This window comes from Coptis chinensis, chromosome 5 (genome assembly GCF_015680905.1).
Source record: "Coptis chinensis isolate HL-2020 chromosome 5, ASM1568090v1, whole genome shotgun sequence".
Lineage (NCBI taxonomy): Eukaryota > Viridiplantae > Streptophyta > Magnoliopsida > Ranunculales > Ranunculaceae > Coptis > Coptis chinensis.
In genome coordinates this window covers 88,155,524-88,180,671 of record NC_141460.1, presented here as the reverse complement: position 1 = coordinate 88,180,671, position 25,148 = coordinate 88,155,524, and the positions used below count along the sequence as shown (strand labels likewise).

General features: G+C 36.1%; 3 protein-coding genes across 4 annotated transcripts; all 3 read left to right on the top strand.

Moving 5' to 3' along the window:
• Positions 1-10,619: 10,619 nt before the first annotated feature.
• On the top strand, positions 10,620-14,909 carry LOC147499787 (Protein kinase superfamily protein). Its single transcript, XM_086561562.1, has 7 exons — positions 10,620-10,759; positions 13,448-13,548; positions 13,640-13,753; positions 13,859-14,137; positions 14,237-14,350; positions 14,429-14,501; positions 14,600-14,909. Exons 2-7 carry the CDS (start codon positions 13,486-13,488, stop codon positions 14,635-14,637), a joined length of 681 nt encoding a protein of 226 aa, XP_086417688.1. The 5' UTR covers positions 10,620-10,759; positions 13,448-13,485; the 3' UTR covers positions 14,638-14,909.
• Positions 10,911-12,804, top strand: LOC147499788 (Pentatricopeptide repeat (PPR) superfamily protein). The gene has a single exon (XM_086561560.1). It carries the CDS (start codon positions 11,049-11,051, stop codon positions 12,702-12,704), a length of 1,656 nt encoding a protein of 551 aa, XP_086417686.1. The 5' UTR covers positions 10,911-11,048; the 3' UTR covers positions 12,705-12,804.
• Positions 14,910-20,013: 5,104 nt separating the features above from the next.
• CVL1 (CVP2 like 1) lies at positions 20,014-24,558 on the top strand. 2 transcript variants are annotated; one of them, XM_086561559.1, is made up of 14 exons: positions 20,014-20,164; positions 20,251-20,338; positions 20,654-20,722; positions 20,846-20,933; positions 21,055-21,159; positions 21,250-21,910; positions 22,030-22,223; positions 22,353-22,461; positions 22,599-22,747; positions 22,891-23,149; positions 23,374-23,438; positions 23,759-23,818; positions 23,932-24,112; positions 24,253-24,558. In XM_086561559.1, the coding sequence occupies exons 1-10, from the start codon at positions 20,135-20,137 to the stop codon at positions 23,114-23,116; spliced, it is 1,719 nt and encodes a 572-aa protein (XP_086417685.1). In that variant the 5' UTR covers positions 20,014-20,134; the 3' UTR covers positions 23,117-23,149; positions 23,374-23,438; positions 23,759-23,818; positions 23,932-24,112; positions 24,253-24,558. The 2 variants fall into 2 exon arrangements, with proteins under 2 accessions (XP_086417685.1, XP_086417684.1); XM_086561558.1 differs by having other exon boundaries at positions 22,596-22,747.
• Positions 24,559-25,148: the final 590 nt, after the last annotated feature.

The window sequence follows — 25,148 nt, the reverse complement described above, 5'->3', positions numbered from 1 at the left end:
CATATAAAATCCGCGCTTTTGGCGTTCCGATCGATCCACCCAAGACGGAAGATCTCGACAAACTACTAAAAAACTCCAATCGAAGTCCAGTAGAAGCTCGACAAAAAATGTCCAACCGAAGCCCACTAAAAATCCAGCCGTATTTGTTAACTTTAATAATGATACAACACTCTTGTTCCACACTATTAAACCACCCACACTTTAGAAGTTTTTAGATTCGCCACATCATAAATTATATCCAAAAGTTAGGGAGTGGTGTTGGACCCTTTAGATAAAAGAAAAAATCTCATTCAACGAAATATTAATTGGAACAAACATTGTGTAAACTGTAAAGTAGCTATAAATCAATAACATGCAAACAAATTGTGCGTTGGATTCCAAAATAGCTAATTGCTCTTGTTTAACTTCAAGAGATTGTGAATAGGGGTGGCAATGGGTCGTGTCATATAATGGTGACTATCCATATGCTCCAAAATCAATTCATGTGTGGTAGGTATACATTTTTGATGTACCAATTCAAGCTTTCTTGTATGAGAACAAACTATGAACACTTATTTAGATGACCTCTTTGCTATAAAATTCATTAAATTGGAGCTATTGGAGAGGGTTACTAATGTAATGGGGTTCTTTAACAAATGGTTGATTCCACGAGTTACAAGAAATAGACTTGTAAATAGACTCTACTTCATGAAGTGATGAACTTGATAGATGATATTGTTGAACCCATTGAATAACATCACTTATTTTTCATGCAAAACATAGTTTTATATGTTCTATTAAAAATATCATCTTATTATCACGGTATAACAGAACATCAATTTACCAGAAAATCAAAGTAATCAAACCACTCCAAAATTATTTTTGTGATATTTTCTAAAATATCAATTTAAGGATATGGAATTTTTATTCCGACACGACATTTTGTACTTGGTCTTACTCATTTATTTGTGCCCAAGGTGATACACTTTTAGAGTTTTAGAGATATTCATTAGAGTTCTATGTTTGTACTAAACATGCATTGGTGTACAACTGTACGGCCATTTTATTGAACTGTTTTTCAAATGGTCCCCAAAAAGGTTTGGCACTATAACTTTTGCGTTTTACAAAACAAATTAACACCTCGGTTGGAGTCAATAATTATAAATTTGCATTTTTTCTTGTATACTACCCGACAGATTTGTATGAATAGCCACAAAAATTTTTATATATTTGAAAAAAAAATATTTGTTTTGGTTTCGTGCTTTTCATCCTAATGATCCTAATATTTACCTTTATCCCACCTTCCTCTTTGTTTCAATTTAACTGTTCTACTCCCAAGAGATGAATCTCATCATCTAAAAATATGACCAATATGTAAAAGCATTGTGTGGTTCTGATAATTTCTTCATTTACATTAAGCCACAATTGCTATCGTCGAGCATTAATTACTACAAAGTACAAATTTCCCATAACAGCTTTACTTAATCGGTGGTCATCTACCCTCTGGGCCACCAAAGAGTCCATAGCTTAATCAGCCTTCCATATCACAATGTAGCTCGGTAACCCCAAACAACCCTTCTCTTAAAAGCTCCACTTGATGCAAATTGTTAACCAGAATAGTAAGGTTTGAGCTTTTATTGTTGCAGGACTGATGAAAAGTCAAACCACAGCAAGTGTCACGTATCATCTGCCATTTCTCCTCGAGTAAAGTAGCGCTTCGGATTGGATGCCATCACCAATATTCTTCTTGGTCTTGACCTTATCGAGACGAGCTTTCGGGACTGTTGAATTTGCCTCTCATGCTCTTTTTAAGCATTTCGTCGAGATTCCCCGGGGAGGCATTAAAGGTCCGAGTAATGGATCCTATTTTTTTCTTGGGTGGGCCATAACCTTGAAAAATCAATGCAAGTTAATTTCAAACATTTAACAAATAAATTATATTTTCATACATCGATATAAAATATCAATGTCGCTACAAGACGGAGACATTTTAACATGGCTTATTTGTTAAGATCCACATTCTCTTTAAGGGTTCTTAACCTTTCATGTCATCACTCTATGAGATGCAATATCGAATTGAACTCACTCAGCTACCTAATTGTAGCAGATGCGACAGACAGCCATTCTATAAAACAGTGGAGCAGATTATATATCTTCATGACTAATCACACATCTTACCATCCTGTTAACATATCGTTTCCAAATAAAATAATATAAGCACTGGTGATAAATTATCGAAAGTCGCTGATTAAATGGACACCCTAAGAAAAAACCCTAGTGCTTTTGTTATGAGTCATGCTCATCTAATATGATGATCCAACAAATTGGATATCCAAGAATACAAATAAAGGAATCAAATACTCATATACGATTAAAGCACATACAAAGTTTTCGGGCAAATAAGATTGCGTTGTTTAAATAAGACAGAGAGTTATTTAATGGTATATCTAGTTGACTACCAACTAGTTCCTTGCTACATACCTTATCACCCTTCTTGTGGGAAGAGGCGGGCCTATCCAGTAAATGGTTGTTCCATTCCTGTTTTCCAGATGGTTCGACATCATCTAGCTGATTGTATTTAGAACTCAGTTGCTTATCCACCCACTGAGAATGTGAGTTCCTCTCTCCAGGGTTATTGAATAGTGCACTGTTTCTTGATGCCAAACCAGAGTGTTCAGAAGCTCCATTGGGCATGGGCATGTATGATCTCTGAGTCCTTAAACCCACATGTCCACTCTCCATCCCCTTTTTGTTCCATGAAGATCCATATGCACTCGGCCCTCTGGGAGGATCAATGGGAAAGCTAGATCCAGCATCCTCTTGTGGATTGTATTTCTCACTGTTGCTTTTTGGTTTTGGGTCGGCCGCAGCTCGAAAATGCCATAGAAGTCAAGAGAGAGGTAAAGGAAAGGTAAAATAAGGTGAAGACTTCAATCAAATTGATAAACAAATATAAAAAAAAGGGCCAACTCTAATAACAAGATGAAGACATGGACATACTTGTAATGAGATTTGTAACTCGGCATTCACATTTGGATCTGGCTGCAGCGTTGGAGTTTCTCGAATCCCTCCTCCTATATTCGGATTCACGGCCTTTAACTGAAGTTGCTCTTTGCCTGCATAAATATCGTCAGTTCAGTACGCTGGTAGAGAAAATAATTGCATGATAGAAAGAAAATAGTAACACGTTGTGCCTTTTGTGGAAGAGGTTGCAGTCCCCGATTAGTGTTCGGATCTTCCTTTTCATTTTCATATTCAAAACAGGCGTAAGAGCTTCTAGCTACCATCTAAAACCATCTATAGAGGACTCTAGGAGATGCTACAAAAGCCTCACAGTTTACATAAATGGCCTCAAATACAAGAAAAAACATTTTGAAAAATGGTTTGCCACCTAAAAACAAAGAGCATGAGGGAGTCTCACTCGACACATTAAACTGATAGGGCTGAATAGCATTTTCCAGAACAAAAGAATGACATAAGCTGAAATAAATTAATTATTACATACCTTCTAGCTTCCTCATCCCGGAGTTTAGTATCAAACTCCTTGCTCGGTGGATACTTGGGCAAAGTTGATGGATCACAGGGGTATGGCTTTGTTGTAAAGAACTGACCAAACAAATGATCTTGAAGTTAGGAAAAGGAAATAGCAGGAAGTATATATATTAAAAAATTACTTCTCAAACCAGATATTAGTAACATGTACTTAAAAACTTGTATAATGATTGAGAAAGGTCATCTGACAATTTAGTACTACATAATGAGAAGGACAGAAAAAGGAAAACGTATATACCTGTGCATTATGTCCACATTCCCTCATGACATTTAAATATTTGCCTGTGATTAATATTAACTCTGCAACATTTGAAAGGAAGCTAGGAATATCCTCCTTGAGGCTATATCTCTGTTGCCAATACTTGGCATCCTAATCTTGAACAAGAGCCTCCTAGTAAAATGTAAACCAAATAAGCATCTAATATGCATGCTCCAGGGGCTCACAACAATAGGTAAACTTTGAATACCTTTTGGAGTGATTTGTTTTCAGCAATGAAGAATTCTTCATAAGGATCATCAATCACACCTTCATAGACCCATCTACACAATAAGAATTCTTCATAAGGATCATCAATCACACCTTCGTAGACCCATCTACATAGTAACTTCATTTGTTTAAGTCATACACCATTCGGTAAAACAAAGCTTGCATAGACACCATCAAGGGCTATAAAAATGGTAAAAGAGCATCAGCTGCTAGCTGGGAAACAAATACACATGGTGTAAATTTCGAACCAACTTAACCTGACAGAAAAACCAGAGTCCTTGTATAGAAAGTCTTCCAAGTCGAAATTGATGTCCGAGTTGCACCACCATGGCCTAGTAATCCTGATAAAGAAATTTCTCTAAGGTTAATATTATTTATGGATAATATATCAAGAAGTGTTGGAAACTGAAGTTCAAAAGAAATCAATTTGACTTTCATCAGTTGCACGGGACAGTAATCATCAACAAGAGGTTTGTGGGCCTGAGATCAAGCAAATAGAAAAGATGGTGACTACCAAATCTTTAGACCTAGGGTTGGTGGCAGACCAATAGGACTTGGAAAAAATGTGAGGAAAACCTACTGAGAAACTTAATGGAAATAAAACAAAATAAACACAATCAAGTAGTTAATGAGACTAATTAATAATATCAATCATTCAGTAAAAGTATAAAGAAAATATAGTGTTCCAAGTAATAATAAATGACTTCAAACACAATCAAACCTACCAAAAGAAGTTCCGTGCAGATGAAGGTCCATGGCGGCAGGTTGGTGCCGAGGCACCCGGTAGTAGCAAAGACGATGCTGGCAAAGAAGAACACCCGGCCAGGCGATGCGGGCACCACGGCGCAAAAAGATCACCCGGCCAGCGGCAGGCACCGACTGGTAGAAACAACACCCAAAGATCGCGAAAGTAGGGCACCCGGGCAAAGCAACAACACCCGCCAGCAGCAGCAGGCATCGGGGCAACATCTACACCCCAAAGAAGAAGACGACACACCCAAAGACCCGGTGGCCAGACATTCTAAATTAAGATTTGGAATTAACTAACCAAAATACTGCTAAATAATTCTCTTCTAATGTCTACGTCACACTTATTTATTCACTCAATAACCTGCACAGAAGTAAAACATATTGAAGTAAACATCTAGGTATTATTGAGGCTAGCATTCGAGTGCAACTAGTTGCCATGAGTGAATGGTGGAGAGTTGGATTATACCTTTTGGGCATGCTAAGTGCCAACAAGTAGATGATGTCTAGCAGCAACTTCAAACCCTTGCTCCCTAGACACAAGACATTTTCCCCTGGTTTAGTTAAAGGAGTTAATGTGAATAGACACAAAAACTATTTTAAGGTAACCTATCAATACAAATAGGAAACACAAAATCAGCAGAATAAGATTAGAAAACATAAACTTGTATTGTGTTATATATAGCGCCTATTCCAACTGATCTGATATATAACAATGTCTTTTTATGGGTAAGGAAGCCCGGAGTTAAAGGCATAGGTGGGGGTTAATGGGGCGAGGCGACACTAGCCACTTCTAGACATGAGCCTAAGGATGCCTTAAATGCGAGGACCATACACAGCCAAGATGATGAACACATGCAAGTTTTTAACTGCATAGAGGTTGGGTTTTGGCAAAACCCACTTAATGAGGGATTTTCCAGTAGCGGACAACGTGTCTCAAATAAAAAAATAAAGAAAGAAAGAAGTAAAATACCTGCCCAAGTGCTTCAGGGCAGCAACGAACTCATAAAATTTCTCTGCATTCATTAATTTACCTGGTACTTGAACTATAAGATTTTATCTATATATCTATGGAGAAGAAAATGCTTGCAATTGTGACACCCTGGATCTCAAAATAGGCAACAATGCCCAAAGTGCATTGTCCATAAAATATATATAAGGATTATTCCACAAATACAAATCCAAATCCAAATCCAACATATATTCCCAACGTCATTATTAAAAATATTATGATTGATAATCAAAATTTCAAACTCTAAAGGATAACCATCAAGTCTTACATCCAGAAGTGAACAAAAGTGAAAATAATCTTATAAGAGCATTCCCAATGCAAGTCAGTGTTTTTCACTTCCACGTAGGCTCAATTTTTCCTCTTTGCTACCGTTTTGGTGAAAAACAAGGTGAAAGTGCTCAATGCATAGATGACTTTGAATCTCGGACGGGATGTTTGATTCGTCTGAATGTAAAAATCGAAAAAACGCGGTGTAAAAATTGAAAACGCGCAAGACGGAATGAAACATCCCGTCCGAAGTTAAAAAAAAAAACTAAAAAAACACGCGAGACGAAATGAAACATTCCGTCCAAAAAAAAAAAAAAAAAAAAAAAAACTCACACACACACACAATACGGAATAAAACATTCCATCCGAAGCTTACAACTCAGTGAAAATCTCAGTAGCAAGTGCTACCCTCGTTGTGACTTAGTTATAAGTCACCGACTTTGTTACTCTTGCATTGGGCATGGGTTTTTTGGTATTCAAAGGTGAAAACTCTCAATTTCCCTTTATAGTGACTTGGATTAGGAATACTATAATTAACTACTATAATGATATTAACCCTTGAAATCCCGCATACTCCAATGATTAAACAAACATGCTTTCAATTCTACTTTGTCTGAAAAATAGTAAACAATGTGGAGTGAGATTTCAAAAAGCCCAATGAGTTACCAGAACGTACTATTCTAATTTTAATTACCAAAAAACGTACCTGGAATGAAAACAATATTCATAACAATTAACTGAAACTGTTACTTAATGCAAGAAACCATGTATATCCAAATATTCATCATGCAAGAACAATTCATTTTAAAATACTCTATCAATGTGAATACCATGTTGACTTAACCACTCGACAAATGTTACCAAAGGGTTGACATTCACACCTACTCAACCAAACATTCATTGACGTGTGCACCAACGTCAATACACATGGATCCAGTGTTCCTTTTGGGTCTTACACCCTAGGGATATCAACATCCTTCTTAAGTTCCGAGTCTAAGTTAAATTCCATGTCACATTTCAAGAACAACGAATTTCCAAAATTAGATCAATACCACATTCACAATATTTTACTAATTTCATTTTATGCACAACAACCATGCATCCTTGTGAATATTGAAATACACACCCAAATAACACAAGAGTTTTTTTAAATCGTTAATCGAAAATCGGTTTACAAAATAAAATTTTGACACGTTTAACCAAAAATTATTTGATCAATAAATAATAAATAGGAATTATCATTCTTCTAACTAATTGAAACTAGAAAAGGTGTAGAACTTCCATGATAACACGCTATAACCCAAAGTGAACCAATAAAACTCGATAACACTTTTGGCCGTGATATACGGAGTTAATTATCAACAATTCCACCTATGATATTGTTAAGGCTCCAATGACTAAAACCTCGGGCTTAATACCATCAAGACTCTGCCCTTCGTGGATGAAGTGATACAGGATAAACTGAATTTTGATTAAATATTAGTCTGAGTTACCCATTGCCACACAGAAACTCAAAACTTGTAAATGTTGATAGCCTTTCCTTTTTAACTTGCATTTGATCCAATCCCCAAACATTTTAGCACGTTGGAAGAGTATCTTTAAGAGAGATACTTTCCTAGCATCAAACACCAAATTTTCAATAATTTGGTGTTTTTTCATCTTCAAGAGAGTCACATGTTGATAAAAACACTAAAAAAACACCAAATCGGCCAAAATTTGGTTTCAGTTTTGGTGTTGTATCAAATCTCTCATGCGGACCGCATGGGCTAGGGCTTCTAAGTGGACTTCTATGGCGTGGTTTTGCCAAAACCGTGTGAGAGATTTGGAAAGAAAATAAATAAGAAAATTAATGTGTGACATATTGCGCGGTTTTCCCAAAACCACGTGGGCTTGGGCTTTTAAGATGGACTTTAGTGGCGCGGTTTTGAGAAAGCTGCGTAAGCTATATGGCGCGGTTTATCTAAAACCGCGCGCGTCATTTGATGTCGAATATTTGATGTTTTTCATGATATTTTTGGAAAACTGTGTGGGCTTGGCCTTTTAAGATGGGCTTTAGTGGCGTGGTTTTGAGAAAGCCGCCTGAGCTATATGGCGCAATTTATATAAAACCGCGTCATTTGATGTCGAATATTTGATGTTTCTCCTGAAATTAGTTGGTGTTTTTTTGGTTTGGTTAATTTTTTTTGTATTTTCTTGGTTTCTATTCTAAAGCATTGTCACCAAGTTCGGCGTTTCTTTGAAAAAAACGCGTTTAAAACCCGAGATATTGGCAAGGCGTCTGGTTCCAGTTTAAAACCCGGGTTTAAAAAAAAAAACCCGTTTTAAACGTTTTAAACGCGTTTTAAACTTAAAAAACGTTTAAAACCCGAGATTTTGAAAATCTCCGTTTAAAACCTTTTTTTTTTTTTTTTTAATATAAAAGAAAACACGAAGAAGAAAAAGGGGTTTTGGAGTTTACCTTTTGAAGAGTGGGTGTTAGATTGACTTATTGAGACAGTTTTATTTTATTTTGGACTATTAATAATTAATTATAAATTTTAAAGTTATTAACTTATTTGTAGAACTTGATTATGCCAATATGGTTGGTAATTAGTAGTATCTTATTTAGAGTCGTGTTTTGGTACTGAATCTAAAACTTCTAATATTTGGATGAGTAATGATAATTTGATATTTTCATATATTTGAATTTTTTTTTCATTTGTATTATTTTTATTTTTATTTTATGTGTCAATTCTTTTTTCCACTCTTATAAAAAAAATCAAATTCTTTATCTATTATATTATTTATTATCGGTTTTACCGTTTTTTTATCGTTTTAAACCCGCTTTTACCGTTTTAAACCTGTTTTTTATGTCCTACGTTTTTTTATGTTTTTTTTCCGTTTTTTTTTTTCTGAGACGTTCCGTTTAAAACACGAACTAATTTTTTTTTCAAATATACCGTTTTAAACCCATTTTAAACCCGTACCGTATTTGGTGACAATGTTCTAAAAATGCTCTAACAAAACTACTCCCCCAAATTAGTAATTGTCCGGTAGGACACACTCCCATGGAGTAATTAATGACAACCAAACCGTAAGATTTAAACACTCGTCATCTAAAGCAAATGGACTCATGCTCCATCGCTTGTGCTGCCCTCAAATTTAAGCATAAGGTTTGACTATCTGGTTTTCCCAACGTCTATATCTCCAACCTACTCAACGTATCTCTAGACCCATTCAAACACAATCTCCAACAGTACCACTAATGCTATTAAATGAGACGTTCCAATGCTTTTGTATCTATGATACTAAATCTACAACACCAAATTACAAAAGAATACTTGCAATTAGTTAAACAATTAAACTAATAAATCAATGATCAGGGATATTACAGTGCTAAACATATATCTGCCGTTAAAATCACAGAACCCTCAATTCATGTACTCACTGTGGGAGATGACATATCATAAACAAAACCCTCTACTTCAATCGGAGTTTTCACGAATTTTACACTTGTTACTCTTAGGAATCACAAACTCGTCAATGCTATATTTCCATACAACGTGTTACATGGTTTCTTAGTTTGTACTGTGACTGGTTGCTTACTGGTTTGATGTGCCTTACAAATAAAAAATTAATGTTTGCATCCTGGTTAGTAAATTCGAGGACCACGGAAATTACGGTTTTAATTTTGAAATATTTGGAGAAATATACAGTCATATATTCGGTACGAGTATGTGAACCGTGCTACACATCGGTGTTTTTTCAAATCTTTAAACCTGTCGCTCTAACATCTCTCTGATAGTATGATTTTTTAAATTCTAGTTATAATCTAAAAAATAATATAAAAACATTATGAGAGGTTGAATATAATTTGAGTGACGTGAATGAAGTTTTGTAAATTATTTTAAATAATATGAAACTAATTCTAATTTCAATAAAGTGAGAGAGTTTTTGGTAAATTGTTTAAAAAGGAGAGAGGTGGTTCTAAAATCATAAAATAGAGAGATTACAAATACACAGTTTGGTTGAGAAATTTTCCTCCTAAAGATTGGTTATCATATAGTGTAGAGATACGGAAAACTTTTGTCCATACGTTTGTTCATGTGTAATTCGGTTTTCTCTAATAAATATTTGTAGATATAAACTACTTTCATTTCACAAAATATAGGTCAAAACCATACACAATTACTTATATTAAGTGTTATAAATATTATTTTATTTTAACTTAGATACTCATTTTAAACCACACATCACATACTAAACAAATAGTTTTTTTTTCAAGATTTTTTTTTTTTTTTAAACTGCCAAATTTTTCCCGAATATTCCCGAATAATTCGTTTTCAAAAATACTTGAAAATTTTGTGTTTAATACGTGAACTTACTAACAAGGGTCTGCATGACTGCATCCAGGTGAGATCAAATGCCTCGGTCGCGTGCTAAAATACACTTCCCAGCAAATACGGGAAAGACTTTGTTTACATTTTTTTCAGCAAATGTTTTTTGCCTAACGAAATAACAAATTAACAACGCATCACCTAAGGCCATATAGCACACTCTTGCTAAACGAAAAGCCCGGCCCAAATTGGTTATCTTAAATTGGCAATTGCCATAATAAGAAGTCCACAAACAACAATAGAAAAAAAGGGAACCAGCTACACTACACAGCCTACACTCTACACACACAGAGACAGCTCTTTGTACCATAAATTGGCGGCTTTTCTTCCACCCATCAGGTATCCTTCTTATTAACCTTTCAAATCACAAGTGTTCAATTTTTTTTTTATAAAGTGTCAATCTTTATACTGATTAGAAACATACCCACATCAGAATAATTTGCTGTTACTGCACTACTTCAACTCTTTCTACGTGGTTTGCTCTCTTTTTTTCTATGTTGGGGTTGTCTTAGTTTCTTACAGTAACTGTTTTTAGCACTTTTGAACTGATTATAGGAATGCTCAAGTTGGAGTTTTTTCATGATTATTGCTTCTATAGTTGACTGATTGTTATTACTCTGCTTCTTCCATGTTGGGTGCTTGTAATATGCTCTCAAAATACAAACTTTTTGAGGCTTTTGCACGTTTCGAACAACGAACAACTTGGAATATGTGTGAAGGGATAGTTTACAACTGTTTTTGCAATATGAGTGAGTCACCTGAGCTTCCCAATTGGGTAAAAAGCCCTTCAGATGGACATTCTACTATTGGAGATTCGATTGATGATTTTGTTCTTCCTACAAGTTTGAATAATTACATTGGTAATCAGAAGGTTGAGGATGGTGGTAGTAATATCCGACGTTTGTCATCTTCTGTGAGTGTTGATAAGGAAGTTGATGAGATTAGTGCAATTTTGAAGACTAGGCACACGTCTCCTGAGGAAGTTGTCAAAGCTTTAGATGGTTGGAGTTTTGTTGTTTCGGAGAGCTTGGTTGAGAAAGTGATGAAGAGGTTTAGCCATGATTGGATATCGGCTTTTGGTCTCTTTAAGTGGTACCAAAAGCAAACGGGTTATAAAAGTTCACCTGGTTTGTATGATTTGATTGTTGACAGTTTAGGCAAAGCTAAAATGTTTGATATGATGTGGGACTTGGTGGTTGAAATGGTTTTTTTGGGAGGGTTGGTCTCGTTAACAACAATGAGTAAGATCATGAGGAGGCTTACTAGAGCAGGTAGGTGGGTGGATGCCATAGTTACTTTTCGTGAAATAGAGCGATTTGGTTTGATTAAAGATGTTGTAACGATGAATGTTCTCTTGGATTCATTGTGCAAAGAGCGTGGGGTTGAGCATGCATGGGATGTATTTTCAGAGTTCAAAAATGAAATACCTCCTAATTCTCATACTTTTAACGTCTTATTGCATGGTTGTTGCAAAGCCAGACAGCTCAACAAGGCCCAGTGGACTCTTGAAGAGATGGAGAGATGTGGGATTCATCCGTGTGTAATTTCTTATACTAGTTTGATTGAAGCCTACTGCCGTGACAAGGATTTCCGCAAAGTTGATGCGTTACTTGATGAAATGCAATTCAAAGGGTGCTCTCCAAATGTAGTAACTTATACTATTGTGATGCATGCTCTAGGAAAGGCAAAGGAAACATATGAAGCTTTGGGGATCTATGAAAGGATGAAGAAAAATGACTGTGTTCCTGACACTTCCTTTTATAATTCTTTGATTTACATCTGTAGTAAAGCTGGTCGGCTTCAGGAGGCTAGTAAGATATTTGACGAGATGTCCAAGAGTGGATGTACACCAGATGTAACGACATACAACACCATGATTTCTGTTGCTTGTGCGCATTCCCAAGTAGAAGATGCTCTAAAGCTTCTCCAGGAAATGGAAGAGAGGCTCTGTAAGCCTGATCTTAAAACTTACGCCCCTCTATTGAAGATATGTTGTCGGAGAAAATGGATGAAGATTCTTTTTTTTCTCTTGAGCGATATGTTTAAAAAGGACATCAGCCTTGAAGTTGGAACTTATTCTCTTTTAGTTAATGGCTTATGCAAGAGTGGGAATGTTGAACAAGCTTGCTTGTTTTTTGAGGAAATGGTGTTGAAGGGTCAAGTTCCTTGGTCCAGCACATATTATAGACTGGTGGAAGAACTTGAGAGGAAGAACATGGAAAAAGAAAAGGAGAAAATTCAAAAATTGATGACACAGGCAGAAAGTCTGGAAAATCTTGGTTGATGTTCTAAACGATCTGCGATCAATTATATTTCCACACCATTGTACCAAAACAATGTATCTCTGTGTAATTGATTAACTAATCCATTGAAAGCATTACATACTCGGACCATCCTCTTGCTGGCCAGATGTGAGCAATTCCCTACTGCCCCACTGTCAGAACTGCTACCAAAATCACTAATGAACCAGTTGAATATTTGAAACAAGTGCCAGAATTTGGGTGACCCTTAATATAATTTGATTATCTATCACTTACATTGTCGTGGAAATGTTTTATATGGTACGTTGATGCCTAAATTTTATAATCTTCACTGAAAGAGGGCCTTTTGCTTCTTGTTGTCAAGTTTGGCTCTCATAGTAAGCACCCAGTGAATGATTACTGTATTATCAATTTTGTCGCCTCCAGATTTTTCTTGCCATGGAAAGTACACATGTAGGATAAAAACCAACTATTCTTTACTCTTATAATCTCTTACACCAAGAACTTATGAAAGTTCGAAATTGGTGGTTAGCCTAAAAAAAGTTTTGTAATATATCTGATGCAGGTATGCTAGTAAACGTGGGGGACTGTAAACATAATGATTAATTATAGCTTATGGGTAATAAATAAATAAAAGAAAAGCTTATTTTAAATATGGGATAGGTGGAATAGAGATATAATCTTTTACATGGTTGTTGCAGAATAGAATTTGTGCCCTAATTAGGATTATTTTTAATTCTTTGTTATCTTTGGTAATCATTTTCAGGTAATTGCATTTAAATTCACCACAAGTAAGCTCTTTTTATGGAGATTGAGCAGGATTGTCAAGAGGGTTCCCTCCTTCTGTTGAAGCAGGGGGCAGAAGCTGTAAGTTAACTTGTAACTTTTCGTTGTGTTGAATTGGGATCTTCCCAGTGTAGGTATCCCTTTTAATGCTGAATTCACTCTTCTCTTTCAGAGGGTTTTTGAGTCAACCTTCCTGGGAAGAAGATCGGTAGTGAAGGAGCGTTTTTCCAAGAAGTATCGACATCCTTCTCTCGACTCAAAACTCACTATGAAACGCTTGAACGCGGTCAGTTTCTCTCAAGAATTCAGTTCGTTTAGCTATCTTATATGCTTCCTCACTAACTCTTATACTGCATATGAAGATTTTGTCTTGTTCCGCTCTTCCATGCAGGAGGCTCGGTGCACGACCAAGGCAAGACGACTTGGTGTTTCCACTCCAGTGTTGTATGCCACAGATCCTGCGCTGCATACTCTGACATTTGAGTATGTTGTGGGACCAGCTGTGAAGGATGTTTTTCTTGAATTCGGACTGCATGGTGTTATTGAGGATCAGATGGCCAATATCGCAACACAGATTGGTAATGCAATTGCAAAAATACATGATGGTGGTCTTATTCATGGTGATTTGACAACATCAAATATGTTACTTCGAACTGGTAGTAATGAGCTGGTAAGAACTTCGACCGAATCCTATGCACCTTTTACATGCATTCCTATTTCCAAGTTTGAGGAACACCACATCATTCTTGTGGTCATTTTATCTTTTCAGGTTCTCATCGACTTTGGTCTGAGTTTCACGTCAACTCTTCCTGAAGATAAAGCAGTTGACTTATATGTGCTTGAGAGAGCCTTACTGTCGATGCATTCCTCTTGTGGCAATGTGGTAAGAGTTGCTATAAAATTTTGATTATGTAATTCTTTGTAAAACTTCATTCTCTTATAATTATACTTCTTTGAATAGATGGATCGGATACTCGCTGCCTACAGGAAATCTTCCAAGCAATGGTCTTCCACACTTAACAAGTTAGCTCAAGGTGCTGTTTCTTACAAGTTTCAATTTTGCGATATTGAAGATCTTCTACACTTTGTATAATCTTTCCCTCATTTTGTTTTTTTGCGAATCTCCTTGCAGTGCGGCAGAGAGGTCGAAAGCGCACCATGGTGGGATGAGACTAATTTGCTGAGATTCTGGGACATCTGTTAACTATGGCAAAGCCCAAAAAGTAAAAGAGGGAAGAAGTGAAAAACAAGAAAAGTTTGGATTTGGTTGCCAGGGAGTTTGGAAAAAATGACACAAGTTGTAAACAAGCGGAACTTTTCAAGGTTCATATGGTGTTTAATCTGTATTCTAGGCAAGGTGTCTATCTTTATAATATTCTATTTAAACTCGTTAATTGAATTTACCCATTTTTCTATTCAAGTAGATGTTGCCCTTGATCAAATGATACAGTGCTTTTTACATTCAAAGTTGAAGTCCTTTCATTCGTTTTTTTCATTTTCTGGTATGAGGTGCAGTTTCCTTCGTTCCTTGATGGTCTGATCTTAATGTATATATGTATTGACCAATCATTTTTCTTATATTAGTTACTTTAATTATTGCAATTAAACGTCTACGGAGTGGATTTTAAGCGTTCTTGTAGAGGTCAGAGCCACATTAGTCTGTAACTAGGGCTTGACATGGTATAAACCAACTCTGTGTGGATAACAGAAGGGCATAGAAAACAAGAGTATTTGTGTCTTGTGGGAGTCCTCATTAGGAAGACATCCAAACTTCTTATCAAATCCAAAACGCTGGATCTCAGTGATCAAAGTGTGCATAGACTAATGGTATGTTTTCTTTGTGTGATAATTCTGTGTAGGAAATAGGAATTACACACATCTGATAAGTAGCATACTAGCATAGTACATAACAAATGCGGCATTATTCAATTTACGAAGCAGTGGGCACAAGATTATGGAAGATAATCATTATAGCTCAGATGGTGAAACCGAGAGAACATCCTGATTTGATAGGAAACATGGATAACCATAAGTGCAAGGAAAATGAAATGGAGGACCACTTCTTCTGCAGATTTAATGAGGTTGGTGGTTTTCTAGTCGACTTGATCTAGACTTCTACTTACCTTCAAGTGTTTCGTCATTAATTTTGTTACCTTTTTCATATATTTCATCCCTTCAATAATGGGAATAATCATTAGTCCCTAGTACAAGGGCATTACTGCACTGTGATCTACATCATGAATTTTTTTCTCAAGGAGACCTTCTAAGAGCAGTTCATTGGTTAGCAATTATTGGGAGAGCTTCTAGTAGTAATCTTTTCTTCTATTCCTTTAAAGAGTATCTATGATTCTATGCTCTATTAGTGATTTTGATACATATGAACTTTCTCTTTTATGAGATGACATATATACCTCCCCATTTGATAAAAGAAGACAGAAGAACAATAGAGTTTGTCTTCTGCTCCAAGGGCCAGAAGTTTGAATTTTGGATGGTATGAAAATAGTTGTGAGACTTTTCAGCTGTCCCTTGATTCACTTAGTTCTTATTTTCCCATACAAAAGTGTATAGAGGGCATGCTCTACAGCGCAAGAGCTACTTTAATATGTTATCCAAGTACATAACGTACCAAAGGTGCTCTGGTTATTTGTTTTCTGGCCAGGGTAGTAAAGAAGATGAAATGAGAAGAAAGCCCAGATAAAAAGAAAAGAAAAGAAAAGAAAAGAGAAAAGGAAAGAAAATCGAAGGGCGAAGGCCCAACCGCCCAAGCAACATTTCAAATGTGTAATATCTGCAGAGAAAGATAGGCAAGATGTGTTGGTGCAGTGAGAAATTTCAAAGGTGAAAAGCAAAAGATAGGAAAAATCTCAAGTGAGATATACTTTGCCCAAAGTACAAATCAAAGATCTTCCTTTGACTGCTTCGTGATTCATGATTTATATTTGAGAAAAATCAGGCTAGTTTTGGAACAACAACCAAAAGTGAAAAACATTCTCCTCCTCCTTTACTATAACAAATTAACAATGCATTTCGTTTTGTTCTGTTCTGTTGATTTATTTCATGTTTGATCCCTTACACTCCCTTAACGAGACTCACTTATCTCGTTTACCTGTTTTCTAAAATGAATTTAAGTAATAAATCGGTTCTGATTACTCGATCATTTTACTTTCTAGTTCCTTTATACTAGTGTGGATCAATTCATTGTACAAGAGCGCAGTTTTGTGACTAAGACCTTACAAATTAAAAGATGTAGGGGCTCCAAGGAGATCCGGCGAGCTGATGCATATTAATACGTATGACTGCTTAAATGACTGCAGAAGCTATTATGCTAGACATGCATCAACAGGAAACTCTGTGCTTCTGTTTTTTGCTAGCTCACTCCTAGTCCTATAATCCTATCTATATCTATAATAGGATAGAGTTACATGAAAACTAGTACTCTTCACTCTCAATCCTCTCCCTTCTAGTCTCTCTTCCTCTCTTTCCCTCCACCTCTCACCACCTCATGAATGTCTGATTCACCACTTTTTTAGTTCTACAGGCATGGAACATTCACAATTTTGATGACGATAAGACACACTCCAGATGTCATATTTTGGATTAAGAAGTACAAGTTGTGTCAGACAATAAAAATCATAAATTCATGATGTTTCCATTGAATGCAAAAATGTGTGGGTTCCATTAATTTTGACAAGGGTAGATCAAAACCTAATTAACTGATAAAGATTGGCAATGTAGGTCCTACTATTGTTTCTCAATGTCACCAATAGGTCCCATTGTTCTATAATTCATACAACGTACTCCTCACATTGACACTCTTGTGTGAAGTTACCAAAAATAAAAAAAAGACATTCTTGCTTGTGTGAAATTATTCTAATATCACTTTTCTACAGCATTAAAGGGATTCCTAAGACTCACATTGTAGGAATCAAACAAGGACATACTGTTAGTCTGTTATAGAATTCATACAAAAAGCATATCACCTAGCTACCCATCTTATGGGACTTTTACTTGTGCAAAATCATTCTGATTAGAAAACACTAATGGACATACTTTGTATAAGTTCCACTAATTAAGCATGCTACAAGAGAGCTGACAACAAAGCCATTTGTACTCATTATGACCAACTACTGGGTGACAAGTCATTGGTCAACGGACATTCGAGGCTGAGAGCTTGGAGATTATAATTCTTGTAAAAGGCTGGAAGCTTCAGTAAGGTAGTGGATTTTTTTTTTCTTGTTAGGGTTTTGTTAGTGATTCCCATTTGGGTTATGGAGGAGGGTCATGGACTCATGGGGACCCTTTTGGATTGTTCCGCCGTCTGCCATTAAATTTAATCCTTGATAACATAAACTAATACAGTAGCACTTGATTGCTTAGATAGCTGGAAATGTGAGAATTTAGAGCTAGACAAGAGATGAGACACAGTCTTTTATGCCAGGCATGCGTTTAAGGTTGAGTCCATCAATTATTTTTGGAATATCATGATCACATCCATGGTTGATGAGCTCAAACCAAAGTTCAAACTCTAATAGCCTCAAGTTCTGAACGACTAAATAAAACATTTTCGCCAAATATAATACTAAAATTTTGGAATAGTTAGCTGCCATTCACTGTGGAAATCTTTGGTATTTATTGTATCATATCAGAACTTTGGTTAAATTTTCTCTTGCTCAAACCAAAATTTTTGTTACTAATGAAATTAGATACATCACCAAATGTGGGAAATCTCGAAATCTACTCAGCATCTCTAGGTGGTGGTAGTATCACCTACACGTTTAAGGTTGAAATTTGAGACAAGTATCCCACAAATTTTGACCAATTTTAGGTGGAGGTAAATAACAACTATTTGGAATAGGACCTACCATCCGCGACACTCCCAATATCGTTCCAAATTGAAAAAAGTAAAAAAAAAAACCCACACAATATTACCACGGTTGTGCCAAATTGAAAAAAAAATTTTTTTTTTTTTACGCAATATTGGCAATAGTGCGCGCGATAACAATAATATTGTCGCGCTGCATCCCCATCTAAAACCGCAAATTTCCGTACTTAGATAGGATACTTCCATATTTGCTTCTACCTAAAAATGGTTTTTCGCAAAATTCCAAATTGTAGAGACAAATTTGCATGTGATTCTTCCATATAGAAATACTCTAAAAATGAATCAAATGATAGGTTCTAACTTGTAATAAGTGACTACGATATAAAAGAAATAAAACTACCCAAAACTCCCAAGAGCCATTTGTTGGGAAACCAGCCCTAGCTTAGGTGTCTTAAACTTTGTCCTTATAAAGAAACACCAAATTGCTCAACAATTTCTCAACCATGCCGACCTATGTCTCTATTGCCATAGGCCATAGAGTAACAAAGTTACACAATGTTCCACACAAAAAGTAATAGATGAGGCCTTTGAGGAGATACACTTCTAAAGTTAAAAAACCACTATAGAAATACTCAAAATCTTCGACCCCCCTAGCCCAAACCCATATTGGAATACCCTAAAGGCTACAACCCCTACCCTATACAAAAAATTCTTTCTTGACATTCTCCCAAATCATCATATACTCATATACTTTAACTCAAATGAGAGAGATACACTTACCCAAGATAATAAGTTAATAACCAAAACACCTCCAAATCAAATAGACAAAGTTGTGTTTTTCTGTGTAGGTAGCTTTGCTTATTTAAAAATGACAAAATAAGGACAGCAGAAAAAAAAGCAGGATACATTCCCTTTACCTTTTCTTTGTTCTTTAACTGCTTTTTCTTCTCAAATAGAAGACCAAATAGAAGAGAAAGCGTACACCTTGTAAGGGTTATACCCCACTTACACTTTGCTGACCGCGGGCAGATATCGCTACTGATCACAGCGATATTGTAAAATATCATGCCAATTCTTCCGATATTTAAACGGGCAGCTGCCCTTGGCAGTTTTTTTTTTTATGTAAAAAGACTAAAAGAGTTTGAGTTTGAGAGAGAGAGAGAGAAATGGAGATTTGAGGCCATGTATGGTTTGGTCTTTGGTCATTGCCTCGAGATGAAGTTCTACTACACTTCACTTTATTCTCTCTTCAAATTTAACGATAACTGAGGACGAGGAGGTTGTTTTTGTTTTTCTTGTTTCACTCTATCTCTTGTAGCTCTCTCAGCTCTCTTTATCTCTGCTACATTGTCTTGTTGTTCTACTACGTTCAATATCACATCTTTCATTTCAATGCTTTTTAGTCTTTGTCTCTAAAACCTCTGTCCAGCTGTCTCTATCCTCTGTTTTTTTGTCTCTGTTTTTCTAGTGTTTCTGTTATCTCTGAGCTCAAATTCAGTGTTTTCTATAATTAACATAAAAGAACAAGAGAAGAAGAATTGTGAAGAAGCCATTTTTGTTTTGAGGCTTGTGCTATTATTTAGTGTGACAAAACTCAGTAACAGAAAACACTGACACTTTCACTATCTTTCTTTCTTAATCTATTATTCTATTTTGATTGACTGTGGAAACAAAAGATTTGAAGAGTGCCCAGTGCCCACTTTGCGATTTAGTCATTTTTGTATTCTAGTGAGTCTTGTTTTCAAAGAAAGAGAAGAATAACTTTGATCAACTGTTCTGAACCATTGTCCATTTTAAGAGAAAGCCAGAAAGAACTGTATGTATGTATGAAGAAGTTGTGAAACAATGAGAGATGGAAGTCAAAAGAAATCCAAGGTTTTGAGAACTAGCCTCATTTATTCCAACTACTTTCTAAGTTTATTGTTTTAGCTTTGCTGATTATTTTGTTATTGTGTGAGAAGCTCTCATGGTCCAAGAATCTGGTTAGAAAATGGTTCAACATTAAGAGCAAAACAGAAGAGTTTCATTCTGATGACATTGTTTATGGAGGTTGGTCTTTCTTTCTTTTCATCTTGTTTTATGCTGTTTATGTTGTATTGTATTCATTAACACTTTCCTTTTATAGAAAACAGGAGTTTTATTAAAATATAGTATTTGTCCTTATTCTCCATTCTTCTACTTCTTCTTCATCACTTGTTTGCTTCTGCAGCAATAAATGGTGGATTTGATGTCTGCATTTAATGTTTTTTCAAGTTTCAAAATTCTCTGGTTTCAGATTGTTGTGTGTTTTAAAGATAAGGCCAGGTGATGTATTCACAGTGATCAGCAACAGTTTTAAAACTTTATTTGTTTATTCTTTTAAAGGTGGTGATGTAGAGTGGAGGAATAGTTTCTCAGAGAGGGATACTTGCACAATCAAGAAAAGCAAGACAGGTACCACACCATTGGTCCATATCTTTTTACATTCCACTTGAAAATGTTTTCAGTCTTTTGATTTCTCAGCTCTTTTTAGTATTTTATTTTATTTCATTTCTTTTACCTCAATTTGATGCTCAGAGAGATTGGAGAAGAGGAATAATGACCGTGTTCGGCGTGGTAAGATCGATCTTGATGCTGCTCAAGTTATAGATGTGCAAAATTACAGGTATGTATTTCTCTCATAGGGGAATAGAGCTTTGAATTTGTTGTACTCTTATTTTTATTCTAGTTGTTTCAATGGTTGGTTATATATATTTACTTCAAACTTTTCTTTGATGGGGGAGTAGGATATTTGTAGCTACATGGAATGTGGGTGGAAAATCTCCACCAAGTTATTTGAATCTTGAAGATTGGCTTCATACTTCACCAACTGCTGATATATATGTTCTTGGGTATGTTCATCTGTTAAGCATGTTTTGCTTTGTACTTAAACTCTACACATTCCAATCAGCTGATGGCTTCGTGATTGTTTTCTCATTTAGATTTCAAGAAATTGTTCCATTGAATGCCGGAAATGTTTTGGGCGCAGAAGACAATGGCCCGGCAAGAAAGTGGCTTTCTCTTGTACGAAAGACTCTGAACAATCTTCCTGGTACAAGTGGAAGTGCGGGTTGTTACACACCTTCTCCCATTCCTGATCCAGTTGTAGAATTGGATGCTGATTTTGAGGGATCAACAAGGCAGAAAGCCTCATCCTTTTTCCACCGCCGGTCCTTCCAATCCTTCAGTCGTAGCATGAGAATGGATAATGACATGTCAGTTCCACAACCAAGACTTGATAGGCGATTCAGTGTCTGTGATCGGGTTATTTTCGGCAACAGACCAAGTGACTATGATCCCAATTCTAGATGGGGTTCCTCTGATGACGATAATAGGCCAAGTGACTACAATAGACCAAGTGACTATGACCACAATTCACCTGGTACTAGTAACATGTTCTTCTCGCCAACGTCGTATGGCGGCTCAGGACCATTGGAGGACAGGGAGAGACCAGCAGGGTACTCAAGGTACTGCTTGGTAGCTAGTAAGCAGATGGTCGGAATATTTCTCACAGTGTGGGTGAGAAGTGATATTAGGGATGATGTTAAGAACATGAAAGTCTCTTGTGTTGGCAGAGGATTGATGGGATATCTCGGAAACAAGGTACATTCTTTTGAGCTAAAGGAAATCTATTTGTGTGGTTTTAGACTAGTCTCTTTGGAACATTAAAGCACTTCAAGTAATTTTGGCAATGTAGGATAACTCACAGTTTTGCTATTCAGGGGTCAATCTCAATCAGCATGTCTTTGCACCAAACAAGCTTCTGCTTTGTCTGTAGTCATTTGACCTCAGGCCAGAAGGAGGGTGATGAGCTAAGAAGAAACTCTGATGTCATGGAGATATTAAGAAAAACAAGGTTTCCACGTGTTCACGGGTCAGGGGATGAAAAATCCCCCGAAACAATATTTGAGCATGAGTAAGAAATCTCCCAGAATCTGTTCCTTCAATGTTGCTTTGTTATTATATTTGTCTCAGTCAGCATATTACTGATTTGGTTTTGCTAAATGAACCCTGTTGTGTTTAATATTGTTTCCTCTTGGTACAGTCGAATCATCTGGCTCGGAGATTTAAATTACCGAATTGCTCTCTCTTACCGATCGGCAAAGGCACTTGTCGAGATGCACAACTGGAGAGCATTACTTGAAAATGACCAGGTAGGACACTTAACACTCCCGTTTACTCTTCCAACTGTTGAAATTAGGGCTTATTTTTCCATGGTTTGTGGAAAGTTCATGATTGCTCTTATTTTGCTCATCTCTTGTCGTGAAAATTTATCGATGCTTTTTAGCAGCTACGGTTAGAACAAAGGCGTGGTCATGTCTTTGAAGGATGGAATGAAGGGACGATATACTTCCCACCAACATACAAATACTCAAACAATTCAGATAGATATGCTGGAGACAACTTGCACCTCAAAGAAAAGCGGCGCACCCCTGCATGGTAAGAACCTCTCTGCTAACTCACACACAAACTCAAATGTCTATAACTTTTTTTCTCTTTTCCTACATTTTGTAGAAATAGAACTATTATAAACTTTATTCTTCTTATGAGATAATACTGATCAGTTATTATTTCTTATGAAGGTGTGATCGTATCTTATGGTATGGAAGAGGCCTCCATCAATTATCTTATGTTCGTGGCGAGTCTAGGTTCTCAGATCACAGACCAGTTTATAGTGTATTTTTAGCAGAGGTAGAATCGGTCAACCATAGCCGAATTAAAAGAAGTATGAGTTATTCAAATTCCCGGATTGAGGTGGAGGAACTGTTGCAACATTCATATGGATATACAGATCTTAATTTCTTTTAAAGGGTGGCGTAAATCTTTATGAAGTCATAACCAGTATGCTCTCTCTCTCTCTCTCACACACACACACACACACACACACAATTCTATATATAATGAAGTGATGGTGCTGGTTTCAAGAGAACCTTGGTTTTATGATTTTAACAACATTGGATAGTAAGGTCTCACAGTGATTGGTATACCTATATTTGGATGAATTTCTACTGTTGCCAATATGTTCTCTTACTCCAACTGAGATATTTTTTTCTGTGCTATAATAGGCTTGTTGATTTTTTTTGGAAGAATATGATCAGTTCATGAAATGAAGAATTGAAGACAGCAATAGGTATTCATCACAGCTTACCTCATATCTTAATTTGGTAATGTGCAGAGAAATATTTTCAGTTGCACACTGGGCAGAACTTGTTACTTGATTACCAGTAGCTTAAGAGAACTATCATTGATGTCGCAATCCAAATTGTTTACATTCTATGTAAAAGCACTGTTGGTTGTTAAAATTCATACACTCAAAACCACATCTTTCAAAGAATATGTTCTTTGGCTTATCTTCTAAGAATGATATGTAAATCAACTGCTTTGAAACCTCTCCTGACTCCATTTTCATTCTTGTTCTTATTCTCATCCATTAATGGTCCCCTGTTGCAGGCAGAGTTTGTCATGAAGAAATTATATTGATAGAGACATTCCAACCCTCAATCCAATGTGGTCAGTGCCTTTAATATTTTTCTCTAATTGCTGCAGTTTGTACTTCTACATTTCCCCTAATCCTACTTGTGGTTTAGTGGTTCTCATGTATTTTTTGTCTCTCCTTTCATCAGGTACAAATTTTTGTAGTTTGTTGATATTTTACAGCACACGTATTACAATTTCTCAAATTTTCATCGCCATGGCCAACTTAGGCGGCTTCCTATTCATTAATGTCCTGGACCAATCTCCTAGATTCATCTGCTAATCACTCACAACCATGCTTGGGTACCAAATGCATTCACCCTGCTATCGGTAATTATCGCGTTCCTTATTTTTGTTAAAGCAACACTTGCATCCTCTTCAACTATTCGCCTAGTTAGAAATGTTTTGTTTACAACATTAACACTCAGTTTTTCTCATCTAATTAAACAAATATTTTGATGATTTTGCAGGATGAACTTGCCAAATTCAAACTCGCCAAGTGGGACTCCAATACGACAATAATATTCTTTTTAGATTTTTCCAGATATTCTTTTGTAAGAAAAAGAAAGAAGTGCTTTTTTCACACTTAGACTGAAAGATGATCGAGCAGGGATAATCATTGAGTGTATATTCATTTTTTGGGTTTTGATTATGAAAAGAGAAGTTGGAGTTCAGAACATTTTTTTTTAAATAATAGAGTTCAGAACTTGTGATGCATACTACTCATCACCAAAGTGATAAAAAGAAGAAAGAAGTTATGATAGATTTCATGCTCATGCTCTATTGCTGGCTTTGCTGCTTATGATTTCACTGATCGAAAAAGTCATTTTTGATTGATTATGAACTGTCCATTAGCTAAAGTAAGAAAAGCAACAAAAACAGAAGAGTTCACAGTCATGGCAGGTACCTAATGAGAAGTCATTTTTGAACTCTGTCAAACAACAAAATTAACAAAAAGCATAAATGAAGAAAAGAGCAAAAAGCAAAAAACAGGACCAGACAAGATATCTGTACCTCAAATCCTCACTATTCTTTTGACCATTCTTTGAGCGGTTATTTTTAGTCAAACTTGCCTTCCCAAACTCACAAATCACATGCCACGTGCGAAGAGGAGATTGTCTCCTATGTGTTAATCCTATAAACCTCACTTTCATGAATTAAGATACGATGATATAGTATTATAGTGGGTGAAAATATTGCCCATGGACCCATGGTTATGTGGAGTTATAAAGTGCAATTGATTCCTAAACTTTTGCTTTGGCACAAAAATGAGAGAAGAGGTATAGAGACTAAACTAACATCCTCTCTGAGTTCTAACTCCAAGAAGTTGTTATCATCATCAATATCTATGTTTTAGATTCATCAA